Genomic DNA, 25,723 nt, shown 5'->3' on the forward strand with positions numbered 1-25,723 from the left:
CAACATTCCACCCAAAAGCGTGGCCCGACACAATCTCTCTACATCGCCTTCAAGTCAAAAGAGCGCCAACATTCCACCCAAAACGGTGGCCCGACACTCTTATCATGTTGAGAGAGTGTGCCTGTTTTGCATCGCTTATTATGTACACATGATGTGAAAATGAACGAGAGAGAGAGAGAGACAATTTTGTTGAGGCAATTGCTTCAAAGTTCTAATAGTTTCCATGTGAAGAGTTTATTTATCTTCATATATGTGCATGCATAGTCTTCTCCTGAATTCCAAAGATGTGTTTTATTTCTTCTCCTGAAAATATAACAGATTTCTGCAGAGCCCAGCTTAAATGTGGGCCCTAGTTTAAGGCAACCATGGCAGCAGCATCGATGCCAAACTTAATTTCTAGACATTGAAGTCTAAACACAGTAACTAATTATTATACATAGTGCTTTTATATGCATATAAAATACGTACATTATTATTTTATATGGAAAAAACAGGAAGCAAGGGCAACCTCTGTGTAGAGAGAGAGATGCTTTGCTTAATCTAATCAAGGGGGACTTCAACTTCCGTCTTCAAATCAGACTTGCCAAGAATCTACAAAGAAATCAGAACGTCCATCACATAATTGATTAGAAAGTAATTGTTACATATGATAAAAATAAAAGCAAATAAAAACTTCTCATATTTTTACCTCCTTTTACACAAAGAAACCATTTACTTTTGGTAAAAGGCACAATCACTGTTGTATGATAGATTTTAATCAAGCCGTTGTTAGTATGTCATTAACTAGACAAGTTCAAAGAAAAGATTGCTTGAACTTATTACAACTCCAAGCCATTGCATTCAGCTGAGCAAGAGCTGTAGATTATCCTTTAAACTCAAATTCAGCAGGCTTTTACCAAAATCTTTTTTCCAAAATCACCAAAGTATGATTCCTCCCATTCAACGAAGTTAATAAAAAAATGTTAAATCAAAAGGTATATACAAGGTAAAATGTTCATCCTTTCCTTATATCTTACCCTTGTTAGAAGCTTCTTTAAGATTTATTAGTTAAGACACCCTCATCAAAAACAGAAGGATGCGGTTTGTATAGAGCCGAGGGTCTAAACAATCAAAGTAAAGCCCACCTTCAACTAGTGTCGAGAAATGTGGTTTTAATACTGGAAATCTTTGTGATAGCCTTAAAATATATTTTCATATTTAATTATAAAATTTAAAGATTAAAAAATAGTGTAGATCTAGCAGATCTATGAAAACTTGAAAATCTTGAAAATTGATGGTCCAAAAATACATTACAAGATGCACTATTTCCAAAACTCGAAATCCATTTTTTTCTCATGTCCATTCATCTTGGTGTCAAGATGATCAATTTGAGGATATTTGGGCATCGAAGACAACCTCTTCTAGTGAACTTTTTAGGTGGGCTCTAATTTGATTCGTTTAGAAACGTGGCTCTATATAAACTTCTTCCAAAACAGAAGAAAGTTACTGAAGAAAGTTGAGAGTAAATTTTTTTAATATAAGTAATACCTTTATGAAGTTGTCCAATGATAATGAGCAATCTTGTGTGTAACCCGCTTCTTTCAATACATGGTTCACAACTTGCTATACAACATAACAAACATAACCAACATCATTGTGGAAAATAGTAAAGACAGCTATCATTAACATGGATGGTTCATGTTCTAGTAAGAGACATATAACACCGAATATAAGTTATCTGCAATCCAATGAAAGAAATCAATGTACATTAAACTGCATATAGTTTTAAGCTGCAAAACTTTACATGTTTTCCACCTCTGTGGTTTTGTGCAGACCTTATACATCTAGTGTCCAAGTATTCCAAAACAAGTGCTCCTTAACGTGATCTACACAAAAGGAGATGATCAAGATGCCTTTGACACCTCAAGTAAACTTAGAATGGATGCCAAATCCAAACGATATGCACCTTCAAATTCATCCCCTATATCCCAGGCGAACTAATAATGCCGTGGTACAGAAATATGAATGGGAGAGCTCAGTGTTTCTTTTTTTGCATTGATGGTAGGGTCTGATTGTATTTTACAGAAATGTTCTGTCCTATAGTACTCTTGGACCAACCTTTCAAATTCTTAGCAATACAATGATTATTCAGCAAGTCACTTATTAAAAGACATGATCCATTGACAATTACTGACATTACACATGGACTTCTAAAGTCAAAATTGAATTAGGTAAAGGATTCAATTCCCTCAAAAAATGTCTTACAACTCATTTGAAAATAAAATAAAAATTTTGGGATAAGATTAAGAAGAAGAGCATCCCTTCAAATGGTATGTTGCAAAAGAGTCTATTTTTTCCAATGAGGCCAGGGCATCCATTGTCCATTCTCAAGAATGGACAGCATATATGGACTTGAAATTTACAAGAATTTCCATATTAGGACTAAGACCTCGTCTTAACCATATGCGGCCACAAATGGATGGTAGATCCCCTGACTGTCTATGGTGTATGATATATTTGCATTTAGTAAAGGATGCATCAACTGTATTCTTTTTCTAAAAAAATAATTGAAACGATATATCAATAATATTATATCCACCCAGTGACTGAAAACTCGAACTTGGGCCTGGCACCAGGCAGGGTCTGAGTCTGAGTCAGTAGTCTGACAACCAAGTCTTGACAAGATTCTGCAGAGTCTCTAGCAAATTAACAAAATAAAGTCCCGGGTCTGGCTGGACTTCAGTGAGTCCTGAGGTTTTGAACCGAAATTAGTACCCTGCCGGGTCCAAGTGATTCAGGCGAGTCTGAGCCCAAGTCATTGAAAATCAATGATTTATGCAACACAAGTTGGCAAGAGAAAAGAAGATCAACACAAAATTGAAACCTACGATTTTTTTTTCAGATCTTAGATTCTAAAGAGTCACATAATTCACAGAATTCCCAGTTCTATAGTCACGAATATTACGCACTTGCATAGATTTATGAACACTATCAAGACTGAATATTTATCTGAATTTGCATCATTATTATACTTACTGATGAAATAGATAACGTTACACCTATATATGAAAGAGATAAAATGCAACTTGATGCACAGAGTCTTTATCTGTATTACAATTCTAGAGTTAATGCAAGTTGATGCTTCTTCTTCCACCCACTAAAAAAATAAAGAAGCGTGTATGTAGTCATGGAAAGTAAGAATATTGTTGACTGAAGCATAGGCTTGCATAGATTTTTGAGGAATCCAGCTCATTGGATAAACTAATATTAGCTTATATATACCTCACCACATCTTTTGTGCAAAGAATTGGCAAGTAAACAATTTTCCTGTTATTTTCAGTTTGATAACTTAGGTGCATCACAACGGCTTCTCAGGAGATCAACTATTCTAACATTGTTCATGCACAAGCACAACTAACTTTGGAGTTCCTATTGGTGGATCCAGTGCATCAGTTGCACAAACCCTTGATGTTGATAGTCATATTCATACTGTTTTCTAAATGAAATCATATGTTAAAAAAATGCAGTTTGGACAAGCGACCAATTTTGAAAAGAGGAAATCGCTTTGTAAGATGCAGCATGGAAGAATAACCAAGTTTCAACAAGACGACAGTAAATCCACCTTAGAATCAGAAAATTTGTGGCTTTTCTGTTAAACATTGACATAATTGCGTATATTAAATTTTTTTCGAAGAATATAAGATTACAAACAAGTCAACCATATGTAAGTTAAAGCATAATTAAGATTTTTATACAAGTTATCAGATTGATCACCAAACCTAGAACATAAATGCACAACCAAGCACCGAAAATTATATAATGAGTAATGCATATAACAGGCAGTTCTCATCCCTAAACATGAAAAACATCAGTGCTTTTATAAGCAAAGATATGCCTTATTAGAGAAAGATGCATCAATCCTATTATTTTCCAGAGGGACCTCAGTTTGAACTAATATAAGTGACACATGCGTGCACACACACACACACTCATGCATGCATGCACACCCACACCCCACATACACACACACACACTCACACACACACACACACACACACATATATATATATAGAGAGAGAGAGAGCAAGAGAGAGAAAGAGAGAGGGATCCAACAAGTTAATTACTTTACCTCTCTTTGCTCTTCAGTCATGAAAGGTCCGGTCAAATCCCGTAACACCGCCAAGATGTCATTGAAAGTCACCTTTCCATTACAGTCCGAGTCATAAACTTTGAACATAACTGTAGAATACATAAAATATTATTTAATTAAAAATAAACAAAAATTTAGGGTGGACAACAGCATTTAACTTTATTTTCTATAGTTTCATTTTGTGAGGCAGAAAAGGAGAAGAAAAGGCATAATTTAGGAGCATATACTGGACCAAAAACATGCATTGAAGAAATTCATATTCAACTTCCAGTCCTGAACATATAAATATGTCATGTAATGCACAATACATTTTATCCAAATAAAATACTAATACGTACGTTCTATCTTCTGTTGGAGACTTGCTCGAGAACTAAATGATGACAAGAAGGCCACAAAGTCTTTAAAGTTTAACCCATCCACCATTCTTAATAACCTCTGAAATAAATAAACGAAAAACAAAAGTCAAGTGAGTAATTGAAATTATTCCATCGAGCCAATTAATCATCAAGAAAACATAACCTCAATGTAACATCATTGCAACACTTGGACCTTTTAGAATCTTCTGTCTTTTCTTTTACCAGATAAGTAGATTCTTGCTTATCCTCAAAAAAAGTAGATTCTTGCTCATCCAATTCTCAACAAAAAATATATGAAACACCACACCCTAATAACTGCCAAAGAATGGAACCATTGCAAAATTTAGAATATTCTTCATTTCTTTTTGATGAGTGTGTAGAAAAGTAGATTCATACCTATCTGACTCTTTTCCAACAATCAAATTTTGAAATTTTTTTTTACAATACCCAGATCTAGAACTGGAGTATCACCAAGTAATGCACAGTCCTTTTTCTTTTCAAACCAGTACAAAATTTAAAAAACCAAATTCTTCTTGATTAGTAGTTAAGTAAAATGTAGAATCTTGGCGATGAATTTCTTTTCCCATTATCAAAATTTGACATAATTCATAGTATCCAATAATTCACAGAATCCAAATCAGAACATATATCACCAATAATAACAAGTCCATTTCTCTACAACTAAGAACTTTTGAACTCTAGAAATCAGACATATCAACTAACTTCCCATCATCTATTAATTTATGAATGGCGTTAATACCCATACACTAGATTCCTATAAATTCAGAATGGGATTGAGAATGTGCCAGTTTAATAAGCACATAGGGCTCACCTGTGAAAGAGGATTAAATGCAAACTCAGGCACCGACATAAACTCATCTGCTGAAATGAAACCCTTCCCATTTCTATCAAGCTGGCAAAACCTTTGGTACAGTGAAACTATTTCTTGTTGTGAAACTGAAGAATAGCCAGAAAATGTAAGCTTACACAGCCATAAAATTAACATAAAATTAACTCAGAGGATTTTGAGCAGAGTAAGGCATCTAATTCTCGACTGGAAAGAAAAATACGTAGTTTTGGCTTTTGAGATAACTATTCTTCAAGTAGGGTTTCATACATAGGTTGTTGCAGTGTTCCTGAACTTCTTCAATATCGTATTGGGTGAGCATTGATGAGGAATTCCCCATTCTTAGCTCGCAAAATCCCCTTACGCAGTCTCAAAGAACAACCTAAGTAAGAACAGAGATAAAAACCCGAACAACCAAAGTAAGAACAGAGGTAAAAACCCATTACTATGCAGTTAAACACACAAATTTTGGATATTTAAGCACTTTATGCTTTAGAAGTGGTAGCAGAAGGGAAAAATGATCTTTGCAATAAATTTTCCTCCTCTTCAAATGAGGATTGTAGTGAACTTAAATTTGAATAAAAAAATACAAAGTTAAATCTTTCTATTTCCCAACATAATTCATCACTTAGAGTTCTGGAGACCAGAACATTCAATTTATGCGCGAAATCTAATATCAAAATGAAACTCCAATAATTGAAATAACTTTGGGCTCTTCTCTGAGTTATCATTGTTAATTTGCGAGAAAAATCATGTTTACCAAAAATTATGATATTGAACTTTCGTATTGCATCATAGTATCATACAGATGAAGAAAAATATAGAGGCAAGAATCAGAATTTGAGAAATAATCAATAGAAATACTGAAACCCAAGAAAATTAATCACCCAGAGAAGTTTAAAAATCATTAAAAGGGAAATAGAGAACGTTTATTTCTATAATTCACAAATAACAAATTACAAAACCAACCCAATTCATGTCTGCAAATTAATGAGATAACAAACGAATGCAACGAAGGTTCCAGAGAAAGAAATGAAACAAGACAGAAGGAAGAGAGAATAAAGCAGAGAAATCATAAAGAGAAAGAAATGAAAGAAGATATGAGAATAAAGCAGGGCAATCATAAAGAGAGAGAAAGTTATTCAGAGGTTACTATTCTCGGATTCGTTGTAGAGAAAGTTGCAGATGAATAAGCAGGGATAGAGAGAGAGAGTACGAGTGGGTATGCTGTCTGACAAGGTTTGGTTTTGATGATACAAGTACCATGGTCATCATCGAAGTTGGCCTAGAACACGACGATCAACTTTAGGTCATGTACTTATCTGCAGAGAGGATAACCAAAACCGAAGAGAGAGATAGACGATTTATCCTAGAGAGAGACGTGCAGAGGATATACCGGGAAAAACAGTGAGCTTAGTATGATACATAACGTTGTGGTACTGGAACAGTATTCCAATGAGGGGTGGCAATGGACCCGACCAGACCCGACGGATATACCAACCTCGTGTTTGGATATGGGTCCAAATTTTGGACCCGAATACTATTTGGGTCTAGGTTTGTACTCGACAAGTACTCATAGTCATAAGCTATATGATAATAATCATGTGTATTTAGGTACGCATATATTGTTGCAATAGTGACAATATTTATAGTATTATTGAAAAAAAATAAAATAAAATAAAAGGCTCAAAGCTAGGGTATATGACGGTAAAACAAAAAAAAAACTTAGTCATAGGGTACCAATGGATCCGACCAGTCCGGATTCCAGCTAGACCCGGCCCGTTGCTACCCATAATTCCAAACAATAGCTTTGACAGACGAGAAGATGGTTCTAGCAACTGAACTATCACCATCAAATTATCGCGTGGACGGTGATGGTAACCTAGATCATGTTGTATTATAGACCATTTGGATCTTATTCTACGCTTTCTCCAAAGGCACATAGCAGAATTATATGTTTAAGATTTCCAGTTATGCCTGAAAATATTTTCCTTTATGTGATCAGGTGTAAAAGTATTTTTATGTGATAAGGTGTGAGGGCTTTTAGTGGTGTGGGAGTTTTGTTTACACAAAAAAAAAACTCCCCCACCTAATTACATTAAAGAGTTCACCCATACCAAATGCTGCCTAAATATCTATAATAAATAAGCAAAATGAGGACTTGCCCCCGCTCTACTGTCGCTCTTTGTAAAGAAAAGCTTTGTAAAAAAAGTTTTAATTTCACATTTATCTCTCTCTTCAAAAAGTTTTAAAATCAAAAGTTCCCAACTCCTTCAGCTCTTACACAATTTCTCTTGTTAAATCAAATCTCACGCTTAGGGCACGTTTGTTTATCGGAAAGAAATCTTTCAAAAAAATAAACATTTCTAATATTGTAGCAGTTAGTCTTCTCCTTCCTTTTTATTTCTTTCTCCCCTCACTCATTAGTCTCTCCCTAAATCTTTTTCTCAATTTCTCTCTCCCTAAATCTTTCTTTCCTTATCACTCTCTTTAAATATTTCTCCCTCTCTGCACTATCTCCCACTCTCACTCTCTCTCCATGCACCCTCTCTTTCTTCAAATACCTCTAACCGTATCTCTCTTTCATTTCTTTCTATAAGGGCTTGTTTGATAACTGGAAGCATGAACTGTAAATTGGAAGTTCATTCTTAACTGTAAATTAGAGGTTACTAAAGAAGTTCCTAGCTTCTGTGTTTGATAAACTCTTGAGAAGTTAAGAAGTTTTTAGTTGTGTTTGAGAACCTCCTGGGAAGTTAAGAAGTTCTTGGTTTCTTGTTTGATCACCCCTTGGGAAGTTAAAAAGAATCGGATATCTGTATTGGATTAGCGTGAAATAATAAGCAAGATGTAAATGTTAAAATTGAGACCTAGATAATTATTTTTTATTAATTTGTATAATATTATTTTTTAGAATACAATATCAATTGAAAGTAAAGTACGTTGGATTGAGAGAAAGAAAGAGTTTTAAAATTGATGAGTGAGAGAAGCGTTCTGGAGAGAGATACATTTGTACATCAATTGACACAAACGTTCCATGATAAACTTCATTGCACTTCAAAATTAAAGCAGTCTATAGACAATGTCAAGCACAACCTCAATTTAATTAAGTTTAAACACTAACCTGCAATAATTTAAACATACATAATTTAAAATGCAAGAACTAAGAAATCAGCTTATTCAAACACACATGCACAAGGCAAGAAGTAAGAAATTAGCCCATTAAAAAATAACCCGTAATAATTTAAACATACATAATTCAAAATGCAATAGAATGAAGACAACATTCGACAAGGACTAAATATTTGTGGCCACAAAATAATGTCCATATAAAATGTAGAACAAGGTTTAATTACAAGTGCTAGTGATTTGGGTAGGCCTCCCACAACTGCGTCGCCATAGCATCTCGCAGACTGACGTCAACGTCATGATCAGCGTGCCTCTGAGTCAATTGCAAAAAAACATCATCTCCGTCAATTACGAGTTGACTCTCAACCCTCTTTCGAAAACTTAGCTCTCTTCTGTTATTGACTCCCCATGTCATCATGATGTAGTTGTGCAATATTGCACATGCAATAACTACAACTTGTGTTCGTAAAGATACTGCATTTGATTATTGAGTACAGGAAATCTGGCTTTCCAAAGTCCAAACGCCCTCTCCACCACATTTCTAAGCGCGTAATGCCGCTTGTTGAATAACTCCTTGTGATTTTAAGGAGCTCGTGGGCCTGAAGTAAATTCGTTTAGATGGTAACGGATTCTTTGATATGGTCATTTGAAACCGCGCATAGTAGGTTACCCACCATCTTCAAGGTAATATTTTCATGTACCATGTTTGTACAATGAGTATATTGCAAGGCCAAATATTACACTAAAAATATTATACAAATTGAAGCAACGTGTCACACCCCAAGATTTATAACATTGGAATCCTTGAGATGTAACAGTCTATCTTTAACAAAACGAAATTTTTCTACTTCACCATTAATTGCACTAAAACAGATTTTTCCATTTCTAAGAGTCTGTACAAAGTCTACTCATAACTAGTATTAACATGAAGGTTTAGATATACATCTGTTGATAGGACAAAATTTACAATACATCCTTTGGTCCGCGTATTGTGGCAGCATCATTCGTGAGAGGACTCAACTTGGGAACGAGAAGACGAAATCAGAGAAAAATACCCCTATCTTTTCAGCAATCAGGTACACAAATTTAGAAGACTAAATTTCTTTAGGGGGGTAGGGGAGGGGGGGGGGGGAAAGGGGAGAATGTAACAATCCTAAACTTAAAAAAAAAAAAAAAAAAAAACAACCATTTACATTTGATGGTCCATACAAATAATTTGGTCCTTAGGGACCATCAATTTATTTTATTTTTGCTCTTTTTACCTTCACCTTTTGTTTCATGTGCCACGTCCTCTAGGGACGTGGGCTTTAAGTGTTAATGTAACACCTTATGTATGAGGTGGATTAATAATATATTATAACAAATTTTTTTTGTGTTTAAAAAGATGAGAACGAGTTGGATTCTCTCTCTTCAAAAACACTCTCTCTTATGCCCCTCCCTCTTAGTAATGTTGAGCCCTCTTTGTGAATTAAAGAACGCAGTGAACTCCTTTTCTCTAGCCTAATTTTACCAAAAGTTCCCTCTCAAATATTATAGGTAAATGATCTCATTATCCTGAAAAATAGTCTGTTTACCATTTTTATACTGTAATTTTATATGCATATGGTATCATTTTTTTTCTGTTAAAATTATATCATTAGAAATTTAGGCATTGTAAAGTATTAAAAATAAATTTTCTGCCTATTATTATGACTTTTAGACACTGTAAAATTTATGTGTAAGTGATGTCATTTATGATAAAATTATTATGTGAAAAATTGATATTTCTGCAATTAATTATAATACTACCAATACTGTGAGATTTACGCATTTCTGCATTTAATTGTATTTTTGTTTGTATATGAATTTTAGATACTATAAGTTTTACCTATTATTGTAAAATAATTAATTATGAAATTACATTCCATAAAATTATGATATTTATTTGTTTAACCTTGGATTTCTATAAAAGCTCTTAAATTGATAATCAACTGCCTATTACATTCCATTTCAAATATACTTGTTCAATTTGCTACCTTTCTGCAATTTTTATCCAAATTGTTTGATTGGTTACTTATAAATATTTTAATGAAAGTAATTTGTTTAAATTGCTTCAAGTGAATTCCTGTTAATGATTTCAATGATACTTGAATATACGATGTTGATGCGTTCTTATGCTAAAGAGTTTTCGAGATAATTTAAGTATGTGTGGACCTATCCGGGATGCCGATAGGGACTATTTCGACTCATCCGGTACGCCGGTGACGTATGTTTGGACCTACAGGGATTGTTTGGACCAATCCGGTTATGCCGCTTGGGACTATTTGAACTCATTGGGACGTCGGTGAGGTATGTTTGGACCTACATGGATTGTTTGGACCTATCTGATTATGCCGGTAGGGACTATTTGGACTCATTCGGGACGCCGGTGAGGTATGTTTGGACCTGCAGGAATTGTTTGGACCCATCCAGGACGCTAATGGGGTATATAGGTGACCTACTTGGGATGCCAGTAGGGTATTTTGTGAAATCCTTTGAGTTATGCAATTTAATCATTTGGATTATGTTTAATTGTGCATTTCTGAAAGTGAAATTGCTATCCGTAAATGCGTTTTGGCTCGCATTGTTTCTAATAGACCTCCCTTTTTTAAAATGCTTACATCTTCCGACTATGATTATTTCTTAGGACTATGATGATTACTTACTGAGTAGCCAAACTCATCAAACTATGGTAAAATTTTTTTAAGGTAATTGCAGCCTCCCTAGTTGAAGGCACAACAGGAGTAACTTTGGAAGAAGTCATAGTTATGATGAAATTTTCTCTTTGTGACTTTTGTTCAAATTCACTATTGTAAATTTTATCCTATCAATAGATGTATATCTAAACCTTCATTTTAATACTAGTTATGAGTAGACTTTGTACAAACTCTTAGAAATGGAAAAATCTGTTTTAGTGCAATTAATGGTGAAGTAGAAAAATTTCGTTTTATTAAAGATAGACTGTTACATCTCAGGGATTCTAGTGTTATAAATCTTGGGGTGTGACGCAACGAAACATAAGAAGGAACAGAGTTACCCTCAGGCATTGCAAGCCTACTGCCTTCATTACTAATTGCATCCTATAGGACTTTAGAATCTGATACGGATCCTTCCCAACCTGCAAGTACATAATAGAAGCGCATATCAAAACCAACCGCAGCCATAACATTCTGGCTTAGAAATCATTTTATGTTTCGGAAACGATTATGCAATCGACTACGAACTCGAGCAGGGACAGGAGTCTCATCAATAGCTCCGGCACAATCCTATTAAGAGAAAAAAATCATACTGTTATATATTAAATCTCAGTGGATGTGAGAACAACAATGTGGATTACTTGACACTCGTATACCTTGAAAAACAGGTAAAATCGTTGTGTATCACCAGCAATGTGGGACGATATTTCATTGCTTGCTAGTTGCAGGAACAAGGGTTCCAATTGTAAGATGGCTTGTAAAACTCTATAGAAGTAGTAACTTATGGTTTGCCCCGAATGTTGGAACCATTCCTGGACCACCCTATTCTACTGATCGTGTGTGACGGTGTTTTAAAATATGGCTACTTGCTCATCAATTGCCAAATATCTTGTACATGTAATGTTTGTCCTCTCCTTTAACAAATTGCATAGACTGATAAAAGCACATCTTTCCATTCGTAATTGGTCGACGCACTTACGAGGGTGCCCTGACAGCAAGTATTGGACATAATTGGCCCTAGAAAAAATTGAAGTATGAACACGCCTTCTCTTCTTTTGCATAGTGATATACCAACATGCAATGCAACACATTGTATATGCAGCACATAATATTACCATCAACCGAGGCCATTGGAGATCCATAACTAGAAATGGAAGAAGGCATCTACAACCATAAAGCAATCTTTAATCAAACTATTATATGAACGAAGACACCCACATCCATAAAGCAAACTTTGACATTAAAATAAAAGAAGCCATCCACGTACATATTTATAACATGCAAACCATAAAGAAATTATTTAATCAAACCATTAAATGAAAGCAACCATTGACATTAAAACGAAAGAAGTCATCCACATATATATTTCTAAGATGCAAACCATTAAAGCAATCTTGAATCAAATCATTAAATAAAAGAAGCCATCCACATCCATAAAGAAAAACATGAAGCAACCTTTGACATTATATTGAAAAAAACCATCCACATACAAATGAAAGAAATCATCCAATACATATTTATAAAATGTAAACCATAAAGTAATCTTTATCAAACCATAATATGAAAGAAGCCATCCACATCCATAATGAAAACCAAGAAGCAGTCTTTGACATTAAAATGAAAGAAATCATCCACATATAAATGAAAGGAGTCATCCACATACATATTTATAATATGGAAACCATAAAGTAAACATAGTCAATCAAGTATTTAGAGGTGTTTCATCTCTTCATCCAAGTAAGCCCTTTGCATCATTCAATCCTCCAAGTTTATGAACATCTCCGTCTTTGTAGAATCTTAGAAGATCATTGTCGCCATTATAAGGACATTATCACCAACTTCACCTGCTCTCCACATGCCTTCAATAATCTTTAGGGCCTCACTCCTAGCCTTGGGAACATCCACCACAGTACTGATGTTACCTACTATGTCACGTACTAGCATCTCAATGCTATTGGCCATTTGTGTCATGGCTTTAGTCATGGAGTCATTGAATGTGGGTTGTTTTGATCGACGATGTGTTCTTATCGGAGTTGGGGACCGTCGTCTTTTTAATACATATGCTACTAGGTCATCAGATGAGGATGAGCTAGAGTCGACCTGGACTTCTAATGTGGGGTCATTAGATAATGCAGTGTTGGGTCTTTTTAGCTCAATTCTAATGCCACCCCCAGTCGATTTGTAAGTCACATTTGTCGTGCTGCCCTCATAGATCTTACTTAGCAGTGAATATTTGGGCAAAGTCTTGTTATGATATTTATTGGCCCAATCATTCTCCTGCATATGAAAGACCATAAATTATTTTTACTAATATTCGTATTTAAACATATTCAACACTTTAAAAGCCTATGCAAATGAGTAATTATATACCGTTAAGAAGTCATTCCAAACAGCACTCTCGATGGTTTCTATCTTTATATTTTCATCCCATCTGAACCGGATACAACCATAAGTTTTTTTATCGCCCCATCCTCTCTCTCTATTCCTTTTCCACGTAAATTAACAACCGCAGTTTAGATGAAAGTAATAATGGGGGTTCGTCATAGCTGGCAAAATGATTTGTTCTGTATGGGGAAGGTATGAGAAGGGGTATTTTTGTTAAACAACTTTTTGAGTTTGGGGGGGGGGGGGGGGGGGGAGAAGGGTGGGATTTGCTAGGAAACATGGTTTTGGGGAAAACATTGTTAGAAAAATTAGGTTGGGGGTAAATCGTTTAGAAAGTCCATTTTTTGGGGTTTTATGCAATTTTAGAATAATTAGCAATCCGTACTTTCAAACACATCTTCTGTTTTCTTTTGTGGCTTTTTATTTGTTGATAGGTGCTTTAGGGTTTTGGTTTGTGAAAGCATGTGAATTTATAATGTGCTATGTTTTCAGGGATTTCGATTGATTCACTGGAAATATGTGTTTTTGATGGGGTATTGTTTTTTGGGGAATTTCTTATTTTATTTACCTAGAAAAGCTATGGTAGTGATGTGATTTATTTTAGAGAAACGTTTTGACCAGCTGAGTATTTTGGGGGAATTTAACAATTGGTTTTACAGCCTTTTCTGTAATGCGATTTTATGGTGGTATGGATATTAATTGGTTTGTATTTTGCTTTTTGTCTCAAATCTAATTTTTTTGTGAATTGTTCGTCTCTTACTATTGCTGAATTTATAAAAGAATTTTACCATTTCTTGGAAAAATTTTAAGAAATTATTATTTTTTATTGAAAATACGGTCTGAGATTTCAAAACTCAGACCAGCGCAAACTTGCCGAAAGGGAAAAAAAGCGGTCGGAGGTTTCAAAAATTGGATCGGGGCCAAACTTGGCAAAAATTAAAACATTCAGGTTTCCCATCCTTCTAGGTAATTACGCCATATTTTTGGGTCATTTCGTTATAACACTACTAAAAACCGGTCCATACGTAAATTTCCCTTAATTGTTTCAAAATCCATTTTTTCACTACTTTTTTAACCTTATGTAGATGTGTTTTGTTTAATTGTATTTTAAACATATTTTTCCTATATTTGGGATTTTTTTGTATTTTTTTTATTTTTTTAATACTTGTCAGAACTTGGTGCAATTCCAGCCAAGTTACTCGGACTCGGACCGAGCACTCGAATGGGCCATGGGCGGAGTACTCGGCCCGGATCGATCTTTCCAACATTCAACTCAAACATATGGAGATGGAGTTTAAATGTGAAACCATATGCTCTTTTTTTTAGAAAAAAAACAATCAGATTCACTGGTGAATCCCAAACTTTCATATCGAACAGAATCCTCCCTAGAGTTCTTTCGCCTGACAGAGTAAGTGACAATGTGCTCCACAGGAACAGCCCAATACAAAACTATGAGATGCATTGAAAAATAAATATGACAAACAAAATAAAAGAGGAATCCTCGACGGGAAGTATAACAAGCATAGGGGTGTAGATTTTATAAAACGCACCTTGATCCCTAGACATTTTCAATAATGGAAGGAAGTTTTTTTTAGAATAACAAGGAGATTATCTTTAGTTCCTTGTGATCGAGATCCTCTACAGTATGACCAATCTTCACCATTGATCATAGGGAATGAATCACTGATAACCCATGGTGTACAGCATTTACCATGCACCACTTGGGTAATACACTTTCCTTTCAAAAGCAAGGGTTACACAGTAGAAGGAGCAAATGTTGTTTTGTATTTTTATTTTTTATTTTTCGGGAAGGGGGGGGGGAGGGGGATTTACTGGTAATTGTTTTTTAACCACTAATAAAATGTCGAAAGTTTTTTATAAAATCCTTCCTAGTGTGACTAAAAGGAGCAAATGTTGATGGCTCACTAGAGTTGGAAGAGCAAGAAGATGTTAGTTTTAAACAGATATAAAATCGGATTACACTGATATTGTCTAACCTAAGTGGAGATCAAGGTGTTTGGTTTCAAACCACAAACACATGATTGTTTCAATCTATTTTATTGTTGGGTGTGGTTTTTGTAAGCTTGTAAGCTTAAACAATTCAATCAAGACGCACCTCCAAATTTGATGATAACATGTAATTTTGGTGTAAAAACATTTGTAGGATTATCTGAAAATTTATTTTCATATCTAATTATAAAATTTTAAACTTCAAAAATGATAAAAATCAAGCATATCTATAAACATATGAAAATTTTGAAAATGAATAGTCTAGATAATGTGTTGCAAGAGGCACTATTTGTGGAACTCAAAACATTTTTCTTTTTGGTTATATTCATACATCGCGATGCCGAGATAATCGATTAGAGGGTTTTTCAACATTAAAAGAACCTTTTCAATGGATTTTTGAGTTGCATCTTCAATTCTATATTTTAATGTTGCAACCTTATATAAACTTTTTCTTTTATTATTTATCGATGAGTGAGAGCAACTCTGAATTGCTTAAAATTCAAAATTCACACCTAAAAATTCTCTAAAAATAATTAAAATGACCAAATTACCTATGAAAATTTTCACCATGGTTATCTTAGGGGGAAGCAACTTTTTACCACAGTTAATGCAACCCAAACCTACTTACTCCGTGCTTTTTATACTTTTTTCTAAGACACGTCATCATTTCTAATTATCTCACCAGCTCCCCAGTTGCTATAGTACATAAACAATGGTTTTAGTCTCTATAGAGGTGCCCCATTTTCAAATTGAAAATTTGATAAAAATATGGACTGTAGACAATAGGTTTGGGTGTACTACGGTTTATTAGGCTAATATAGTCCCCAATGGTTTGGATTCCTAAGAATTCCCTTCGCCAAAAACCTAGAGGTGTCTAAACTCCCACGAGACTTTTGTGTTTATAGAAGCTAGCATTTAATACATTTAGCAAGTGGCTTGCGTTCGAAGGGTTTTAAAGGGCTTGGGTGGACCCTAATCGGAATATTCATGGGGACTGAGACGTACCCAAGTCTGAAGCCCCTATATGAGTCTGACACTGGCTAGTGTGATATTTTATAACAATAATTATATTTTTAATATATTGCGGTAGCAAGGTCAAACTATTGACCCGACTTTTTGCTTTTGCCGAACACTCTCAAACAAAAAAAAGTACTTTTCCACTCCCTAATAAGGAATTTGATGTCTATGTGTAACCTTTGAGGAGCATCAACTCCTTCCGCTAGGTGACTTGTTACATTATATGGGGAAAGTATTAGTTAAGGGCAAGCTTTCTACGCTTTTTTTACGACATAAAATTTATATACTTTTTCTTATCCAACCGTCCACTCTAAATGAAGGGTTAAGATTGTTCTAATGACAATATCACATCTTTATACTATTTTATTTTTAAATTTTTTTCTATAAACTATTTTGACACTAAATATTGGACATCCAATCCTCTATTAAACTCGCACTAGCAAAAAATATAAAAAAAATATTTTCAATAAAATAAAAATGACCAAAATACTCTTGAAAATTTCAAGGCGTATTTTGGTCATTATATTTTATCAAAAATTATTTTTAATATTTTTTTATAGGTACGCCCTAATGAGAAGATGACACGTACCAAATTTCATATTCATACAACTTGTATAAAAAAAAAACAAAAATAAAATACTTTGAGACATCGGATCTAAGATCAAACAGTGAGTGGCTCTCTTGATCAAAATTAGACGGCTGGATGGTAGGGGAAGGATAGTTCTTCTATGCTGTAGGAGAAGTATAGAAACCTTTCCAATTAATTAAATGGCCAAACCATCTCTGTAAAATCATCGAAATCATAACTTTTTATATTTCATTATAATTAAATACCTCCTTAAAGATTATGTTCCAAAATAACTAAATTGTTTCTATCCAGGATCGGAAACCCATAACAAGCAAGGGCATTTCCACTATTTAGTCTCACGAAAGTGGCCTAAGCTAAAGATGTGAATACACTTCGTTGTTCAGGGGAAAATTGAAAATCGATTTATAATAATAAAAAAAGCTCTTTGTTGCTAACCATGGACAACTAGGGGTATAATTGTTATTTTGCTTGAGCAAGTTAAGTTGGGAAAGATTATTCAAATGCATTTCCTTAGTTAAAATTTCCCAATCTTGAACAAGGGCCATGTAAGTTATTTTTGTCTAGGGGTATTTTAGGTAATTAATCAATAATAAAAAATAAAATTTTGATAGAAAGAAAAGTATTTATTAACTATAATAGAGAATGACATCACCCATATAGAGTATTTTGTCACGACCCCGTCCCCGACCTCTTTTCCATAAACGACGAAGGATGGCCGAGTGTGGGTCCGTGATCCCCAGGTAGCGTATGTCACTTAGATCGGAGTGCTATTGTCATGTAAATCAGTAATCAGATCAGCGCATCAATTACAGGCATCATATTTAAATATCATAGTTATCATTCAATCATTACACTCATCATCATTCTCCTTTACTAGTCAAGCATTACCCACTCACTCCTTAATTCACCTACTCTCGAATTAAAAACCCTATACATCGGGTTAAGCCAATCCCATTACTTAAGACCTCTACCATCTCTCAGGAGGGAGGGCAATGACAAGTGGGTGAATCCTCTTCGCAATGCCCACATACTCATACACACGATCCCCAGCGCATATTGGCGTTTTCGATAGGCACTTACCTTACAAAGCATCAGTCTCTGGTCTTATCTCATGAATTTTAGCGGGGTGCGACCCTCCCATTTCACTTTCCGCTAACTCCATCCTATCATTTAGCAAGTTAGGGGACATGACCGACATCACTTTTATCAGTGTAGCAGTCCCTACTACCGATGGGTGTCCCATCGCATAGTAGGCAGTAACAGTAAAACAATATCCACTACCGATAGGTGCCCCATCGCATAGTGGCAAGTATTACAACATCATAACAGAACAATACTTATTACCAACGGGTGTCCCATTGCGTAGTGATCATTATCGCATCATCGAAACATGCTCAAGAATTAAATTCATGCTAAATTAGTGCCTTATGACATATAATTCAATTTTCATCATACAAAGTTTGAGTCTTACTCAGAGCTATCCAGCAATCACATAACACTACAATACTTGGCATAACACATTCAATAAGAGCTATCAAATGGTATTTACGCTTAGTAATCAGCACTAACATTACATCACTTATCACATAACATTCTTCATAGAACTATCACATTAATATTGCATTTATCAAATTTCAAAGAATGTATAACTACATAGCACCATTCACATAATACTATGTCGTTTAGTATTCATCATGTGAAAACTATTACTTATCAAAGATTGCACTGCGCCACTTGAGTTGCTTAGTGAGTGATCCAGTAAAAGGTAACATGATACGAACATAGAACTAAAATTTCAGTGACATGTAATGGTGATGTACCCCTCTTCTCGGAGGCGTAACTTTCAATCTAGGGGGAATTTCAAAATAGTTCAAACATACAACTTCAAACTTACACGTGGATCTTTAAAATGGCATTGGTTTGAAGATATTTGGATGACGTTTGTTAGGTCAAAAGCTTGGCACAAAGTGAGTGACAGTTACAGGAATCTCTTGCAACTATGAACAGTGATATATCCTCATATTTCGGGGCATAACTCTCAATCTGCGAGGAATTTCAAAATAATTTCAACATGCAACTTTAATATCATTCATAGATGTTTCAAATGATAACGGTTTGAAGGCGTTTGGACATCGTTTGATAGGTCAAAAGCTTAGTGCAATATGTATAACAGTTGCTGGAAATCCCAACAACTGTAGACAGTGATATATCCTAACATTTGGGGTGTATCTCTTTACCCATATAAAATTTTAACATGGAGTAAAAAGAAAAAATATATTAGACACACATATCTTTCATTCAAGATTGATTTGAGCCTATTTGGACATCGTTTGATTACTAAAAAGTCCAATACAAATACCCTCATGGTTCTTGGAAATTCTTTTTGTTCAAGTTTTAGCATGCTTCAAATAAAATACAACATTTCATAAGCCAAGATAAACTTTAATGTAAAACTCTATTCATGTGAGAAAATCTTGCTAGCGAGCTATTCTATAGATTTCCACAACCAACAAGTTCCTCTACAATACTCAATCAATCACTCAACTTCATCTTAATTCAACTACGCCCATCTTTTTTATTTTACCATTTTATTTATCATATTCACTCAAATATGATCATTACTAATTTAAGTGATGCATAGAACTAAACCAACTTACTTGCTTTTCACAGTGTCTTCAAACCTCCCACTTACAAGTCACTCTAAGCTTCACAAGGTGGCTTCCTCAAGGGCAGCAGTTAGCTCCCACTTTGCTTCTTAGAGAGAGAGAGAGAGAGAGAGAGAGAGAGACAACTGAGGGAAAATGGCGTTGAAAAGGGAAGGGGAGAGGGCTTAAATACCCACGGTAGGTGAGATCCACTGTTGCTGACGGGTAGGTGAAAGTCACTATGGCTGACTGTGAGCAGCGCTGACATATACGGCGCGATCAAATCTCCTCTTTTCACTCACGACGCTACCCTCGGCTCATATGCGGCGTTCCCCCCTTGTTTCCCGCGCGGCGATGCATCTTCTTTTCGCAAACAGCACTACTCGATTTCATGTGCGGCATTACTACATTTCATGCACGACGTTACCTCTTGCACATGCGGCGATGCGCAAACGGCGCTACTCAAGTTTACAAGCGGCGATGTTCACTTTACGCACGGCGATAGCCTCTTGCACGCACGACGATACCTCCACTTACGTGCGGCGATAGCTCCATTTACGCGCGGTGATAACTCCATTCACACACGGTGATAAGTCTCCTTCCTTAGCGCCGGGTGCGTGCCTCCTCTACTACACACACGGCGCTGCCCCTCTACTGATTGTATTGTCGTGTGAGTCTCATGATTGGGAAAATTTGTGGTCCTTAGAATTAGTTATTTTTTAACTACTAATAGAATGCTATTAGTTTCTTATAGAATCCCTCCTAGTGACGACAAATGCCATTGCTAAAAAATATTTTGCATTGCAAAGCAAGGGTAATGAATGTTCTAAAATGATAAGGAAATACTCCATTGTATAATAGTACCCTAATAAAACCCTTTATATACTCATTGAGCATATAGCATATAGCATATAGGTTTTTTTTGTTAGGGTATTCCTATACACGGAGTACCTTCTTAATGTATTGATCATATTTGAAAACTCATTATCGTTGTCTTGTTATACAAAAGTTTTCATGCAAGGGTAATTTTCATCATTAACAAAGGTAAATAAATATTTCTATAGAAAACTAGTAGTATTCTATTAGTGATTAAAAGCAATAAATGCTCCATGTGGGTGATACCACATCTCATGTAGATAATGTCACTCTTCACTAATTTTAATAAATATCCTGAATTTATAATTTATTCTTCATTAATTACCTAAAATACCTTTAGACAAATATGTTACTTTATTGTGGGGTAAAGGTAATGAATATCTAAAATTGTTGAGTACATTAAGGAAATACTCAATTTGTTGACCCAAACAGGACCTACAATATATTAGTTGAAGAAGTCACATCGCCAAAATTTAGTATCCTAAATATAGCTCTAGATTGGGTTTTGCCTGATGGAGTAAATAGACAATATGCTCCTTGGGAAGCATGAATTCTCTTGGCAATAATTATAGTTTTGTAATCAATAAAATGACCATGGCATAAAGATATAGAAGCCAGGATATTAAGTTCCAGTAAAACAATTAATAATGAAAAAAATTTTATATAAGGTTTTAACCTTAAAATGTAGAACCAAGATGCACATAATAAATCCATCGGAAAATGCTTTTTTGATGTTGGAAACCTTCTAATTGATCATCTCAACATCAAGATGTATGGAAATGAAAGAAGAAAAAGCTTTTGAGTCCAAAAAACAGTGCATTGTGCAACACATTGTTTAGACCGTCTATTTTCAAGATTTCCATGCGATAGATCTACTTGATTTCAATCACTTTTTTGGTTTAAAATTTTATAATTAGATATGAAAATAGATTCTCAGGCCATCCTAAGAATTTTTGTCACCAAAATTACACCTTATGATCAAATTTGGAGGTGCATCTTACTTTGTTTTTTAAAATATTAACGACAACGAGTGTCATATTGAAACATATTATTATTAACAAAAAGAAGAAGAAAATTTTGGGCCTATTTCCCTATGACCTTTTTAGGTTTTTTCATTATTTTCTGTTATTTCTATTACTCTCCTTTTTTCTTGTTATTTAGCTTTCTTTTCTCTTTTTCTTTGGTAAACCTAGAAGTAAACCCTTGCTTTTCCAGATATAATATGTTCTTTTATTTCAGTTATGTTTTTTGTTGTTCCGTTATCAAATTTTACTTTTTGAAAATTACCCTAATATCATCTAGTCTTTTTGGTTTTACAAACTGTCCCATATCTCATGTACCATTTGTTTTTCATGTTCCTATTTTGTCCAAAATACCCCTAGTTAGGAGCTAATAGTTTCAAATCGCTCATTGAATCACTGGTCTGGAACTACTAGTTCCAGACGTCTCATGCAATGAATCAAAGCATATGGAACTATTAGTTTAGTACGGCTCATAATAAGGAATCACAATAGTCCAGAATTATTAGTTAAACCACTCATTGTAAAAAATCATAACGCTCCATAACTAATAGTTCCTTACAGCGTTTAAAAAAGCGCCGAGTCGAACCGGACTCGCCCGGTTCGACTCGGAATTCACGAAAGGGTACCGGATCGGTTCAAAAACCGGGAATCGTCCGGTTCTAGAGAGAACCGGACGATTCCGCACAGTGACTCGCCGATTCACTGTGCGGAATCGGCGAGTCCGTGAAGAACACGGGTTGCACAGTGTTCTTCACGGATTTTTTCAAATTTGTCATTTTTTGATCATTTTTTTTGTTTTTTTCGGCATGTGATCTGTTTTGTAGGCTGTAAACAGCTTTATTCAGATTTTTCAAGGATTAAATGGTGGAAAAATTGGTTGTTTTTGGATCAAGAAAAATTCGGGGTTTAGGGTTTCCGCCATTTCTGAAATTTCATGCCAAATAGGGCATGAATCTTTCAAAATTTGTAGGCATATTGATCTTAAAGCTGTGAATCAAAAGCTTTTGTTACTAATTTGTGATAATCGTTGAGAAAAACAGAGTTTTTTGGAGATTAAAGGCTTCGGTTCACAAAAACAGGTAAGAACTTTGGGTTTTTTTTTTTTTCTGCCATTTGATTTATTTCACGGCATATTTTGAACAAAATGAGTTCAATAATTAGGGTTTTTAATCTTTATTGTGTCTAGTATGATTTAAAATTTTCAATTTTACGTAATCTGATCAATTACAGCAAGAAATTTGATATGAACAGTGAGATGCCTGCGGAACCAAATTCCGCTGTTTTTTTTTTTTTTTTCCGCCTTTTGATTTTGTTTTCATGATATATTTGAAATAATGTGTTAAAAATTTAGGTTTGTGATTCCTTATATTGTTGTTTATCAGAAAATATAGTCAATTGGATGTAATTTATTCACTTGGAGGTGAATTTTTGAGTTAAAATCGCTTATGTAAAACGACTCTGTGAAGAACAAATTTTTTTTTTTTTTTTTTTTTTTTTTTTTTTTTTTTTTTTTTGTAGCCCATGATAGAATTTTTTGTAATCTATGATCGAATTTTTTGTAATCCATGATCAAAATGTTTGTTTTTTTTTCTTGTAATCCATGATCGAATTTTATTTTTTATTTTTTATTTTTGTAACCCATGATAGAATTTTTTGTAATCCATGATCGAATGTTTTGTAATCCATGATCGAAATGTTTGTTTTTTTTTGTAATCCATGATCGAATTTTTTATTTTTTGTTTTTTATGTAACCCATGATAGAGTTTTTTGTAATCAATGATTGAATTTTTTGTTATCCATGATGTAATTGTTTCTTTCTTTTTTTGTAATCCACGATCGAATTTTTTGTTTTTTTTTTTTGTAATGCATGATCGAATTTTATGTAATCCATGAACGAATTTTTTGTAATCCATGATAGAATTTTCTGTAATCCATGATCGACTTTTTTGTAATCCATGATCGAATTTTATGTAATCCATGATCGAATTTTTTGTAATCCATGATAGAATTTTATGTAATCCATGATCGACTTTTTTGTAATCCATAATCGAAATGTTTGTTTTTTTTACTTGTAATCCATGATCGAATTTTTTGTGTTTTTTTTTTTTTTGTAACCCATGATTGAATTTTTTGTAATCCATGATCGAATTGTTTTTTTCTGTTCTTGTAATCCACGATCGAATTTTTTGTTTTTTTATGTTTTTTTTTTTTTTGTAATCCATGATCGAATTTTATGTAATCCATGATCGAATTTTATGTAATCCATGAGCGAATTTTTTGTAATCCATGATCGAATTTTTTGTAATCCATGATCGAATTTTTAGAAAATTTATGATTTTTTTTTTTAATCCATGATCGAACTTTTTGAAAATTTGTTAATTTTTTTTTTTAATCTATGATCGAATTTTTTGAAAATTTGCTGTACTTTTTTTTTTTATTTCTTTTTATCCATGATCGAATTTTTTGAAAAATGATGATTTTTTGAAAAGATGTGAAAATCGTGATAAAGTTTTGATTATCATGATGTATTAAACATTTAAACCCAATTTTAAAATTTTATTGTTTGAGTTTGCTGTAAATTTTTTTTTTTTTTTCCATGATCGAATTTTTTGAAAAATGATGATTTTCCGAAAAGATGTGAAAATCGTGACAAGGTTTTAATTATCATGAGGTATTAAACCATATTTTAAATTTTTATTGTTAAAGTTTTTGTTGAAAAAATTGTATGTTGATGGATTATTTATGCAAAAAAATGCATGTTATTATATTTTCAATACAAAACTGTATTTTTTTTATCTGTTGTTCATGGATTTTTTAGTTGGAATGACTGATGTTAGCCGGCTCTTTGAAGAATTGTTTTTATTATTAATTTTTTAATGCAAAAAATGTATGTTCTTGATAATTGAGTTGTAGCCATGTTTGGAGCTTGCATTTTGTATTATTCTAAATGTTTGTAATTGATATGTACGAAAATATTATTGTCCTTTTGCAATAACAAATAACAACGAATATGACTACATGAACTACCGCAACATATTATCATTACATATGGTGATTATTTTTCTTTTTGAACTGTCAGGTTAATTTAAACTTTTTACATCTTAATTTAGATCGTATGTTACTAATTTTATGCTTTATTGTAGTCCATGTATGTTGATATACTTATTCCATGATAATTCTATGTTTATCCTTTTGTGTGATGTAAATTAAATGTTGAATGGCGGTTCATGCAGGGGAAGAACATATCAATATTCACATATTCATTCAAAAACATGAAAATTCTTAATGGAGTACCCTCATTTTTTATTGAATTCCTAAAAAACAATATTTATAATGAATTTTAATAATTTTTTCGGATTTTTTTGAAGCTTTATTCTGACCGATTCACCCGATTCCGATCCGGATCGCCGATTCTCCGATCAGGATCGCCAATTCGCCGATCCGGATCGGTTTTTGAAAAGCCCGATCCGGGTCACCGATCCGGTTTTTAAACCATTGGTTCCTTATATCAAAGTGATTTAGAACTATTGGGAAATTATTAGAAATATATTTTAGTTTTCGTTTAATTGGAAAAAAATCTTTTAACATTCATAAATCTAGTCCATGCTATTTTTTTTTAATTTTGATTTTTTTTTTTTTACTAAAATAACCTTTATGGTAGTCGTATTTTGGAACTTTACGTACCGTAATGATCCGGCTAAGCATTACGACACTTTAAGTACCGTAATGATCAAGATAAACATCACGGTACTTTAAATACCATAATGCTCAAATTTCTAGTAACCAAATGAGGGAGAAAGAGACCCAGTGAGTTTTACGGTCTTTAAAGTACCGTAATGCTTAACCTGGCCATTACGATACTTAAAGCACCGTAACGCGGTAATGATTATGGTAATGCGACTACTTAAAAGCTATTTTGGTCAAAAGAATGCCAAAATTGACGAAAAAGGGTGTAGAGAGGTTTATAAAAGTTGAGTTTTTTTTTCTTCAGTTAGATGAAAATTAAA

The 25,723-nt window shown here is 33.9% G+C and overlaps 1 protein-coding gene across 4 annotated transcripts; it reads right to left on the reverse strand.

Annotated features, from left to right (window-relative positions):
- Window positions 1-266: 266 nt before the first annotated feature.
- On the reverse strand, window positions 267-6,934 carry LOC18442562 (Calcium-binding EF-hand family protein). Of its 4 annotated transcripts, none has more exons than XM_006852777.4 (7): window positions 6,486-6,934; window positions 5,603-5,714; window positions 5,318-5,442; window positions 4,468-4,564; window positions 4,109-4,218; window positions 1,528-1,602; window positions 267-591 (listed from the first exon to the last, which is right to left on the reverse strand). In XM_006852777.4, the coding sequence occupies exons 2-7, from the start codon at window positions 5,670-5,672 to the stop codon at window positions 541-543; spliced, it is 528 nt and encodes a 175-aa protein (XP_006852839.1). In that variant the 5' UTR covers window positions 5,673-5,714; window positions 6,486-6,934; the 3' UTR covers window positions 267-540. The 4 variants fall into 4 exon arrangements, with proteins under 4 accessions (XP_006852839.1, XP_011626402.1, XP_011626404.1 ...); XM_011628100.3 differs by having other exon boundaries at window positions 6,549-6,741; XM_011628102.3 differs by having other exon boundaries at window positions 6,596-6,738.
- Between the last annotated feature and the right edge of the window lie 18,789 nt (window positions 6,935-25,723).

Source organism: Amborella trichopoda, chromosome 13 (genome assembly GCF_054954075.1).
Source record: "Amborella trichopoda isolate Santa Cruz 75 chromosome 13, AtrichopodaSantaCruz75HAP2 v2.0, whole genome shotgun sequence".
Lineage (NCBI taxonomy): Eukaryota > Viridiplantae > Streptophyta > Magnoliopsida > Amborellales > Amborellaceae > Amborella > Amborella trichopoda.

Coding starts and splice junctions, on each gene's coding strand:
- LOC18442562 (XM_006852777.4), bottom strand. CDS start 5,672: ATGGGGAATTCCTCATCAATGCTCACCCAATACGATATTGAAGAAGTT. Junction 1,603..4,108: donor TGACTGAAGAGCAAAGAGAG/GTAAAGTAATTA, acceptor TATGTTGTATAG/CAAGTTGTGAACCATGTATT. Junction 592..1,527: donor CATTGGACAACTTCATAAAG/GTATTACTTATA, acceptor ATTTCTTTGTAG/ATTCTTGGCAAGTCTGATTT.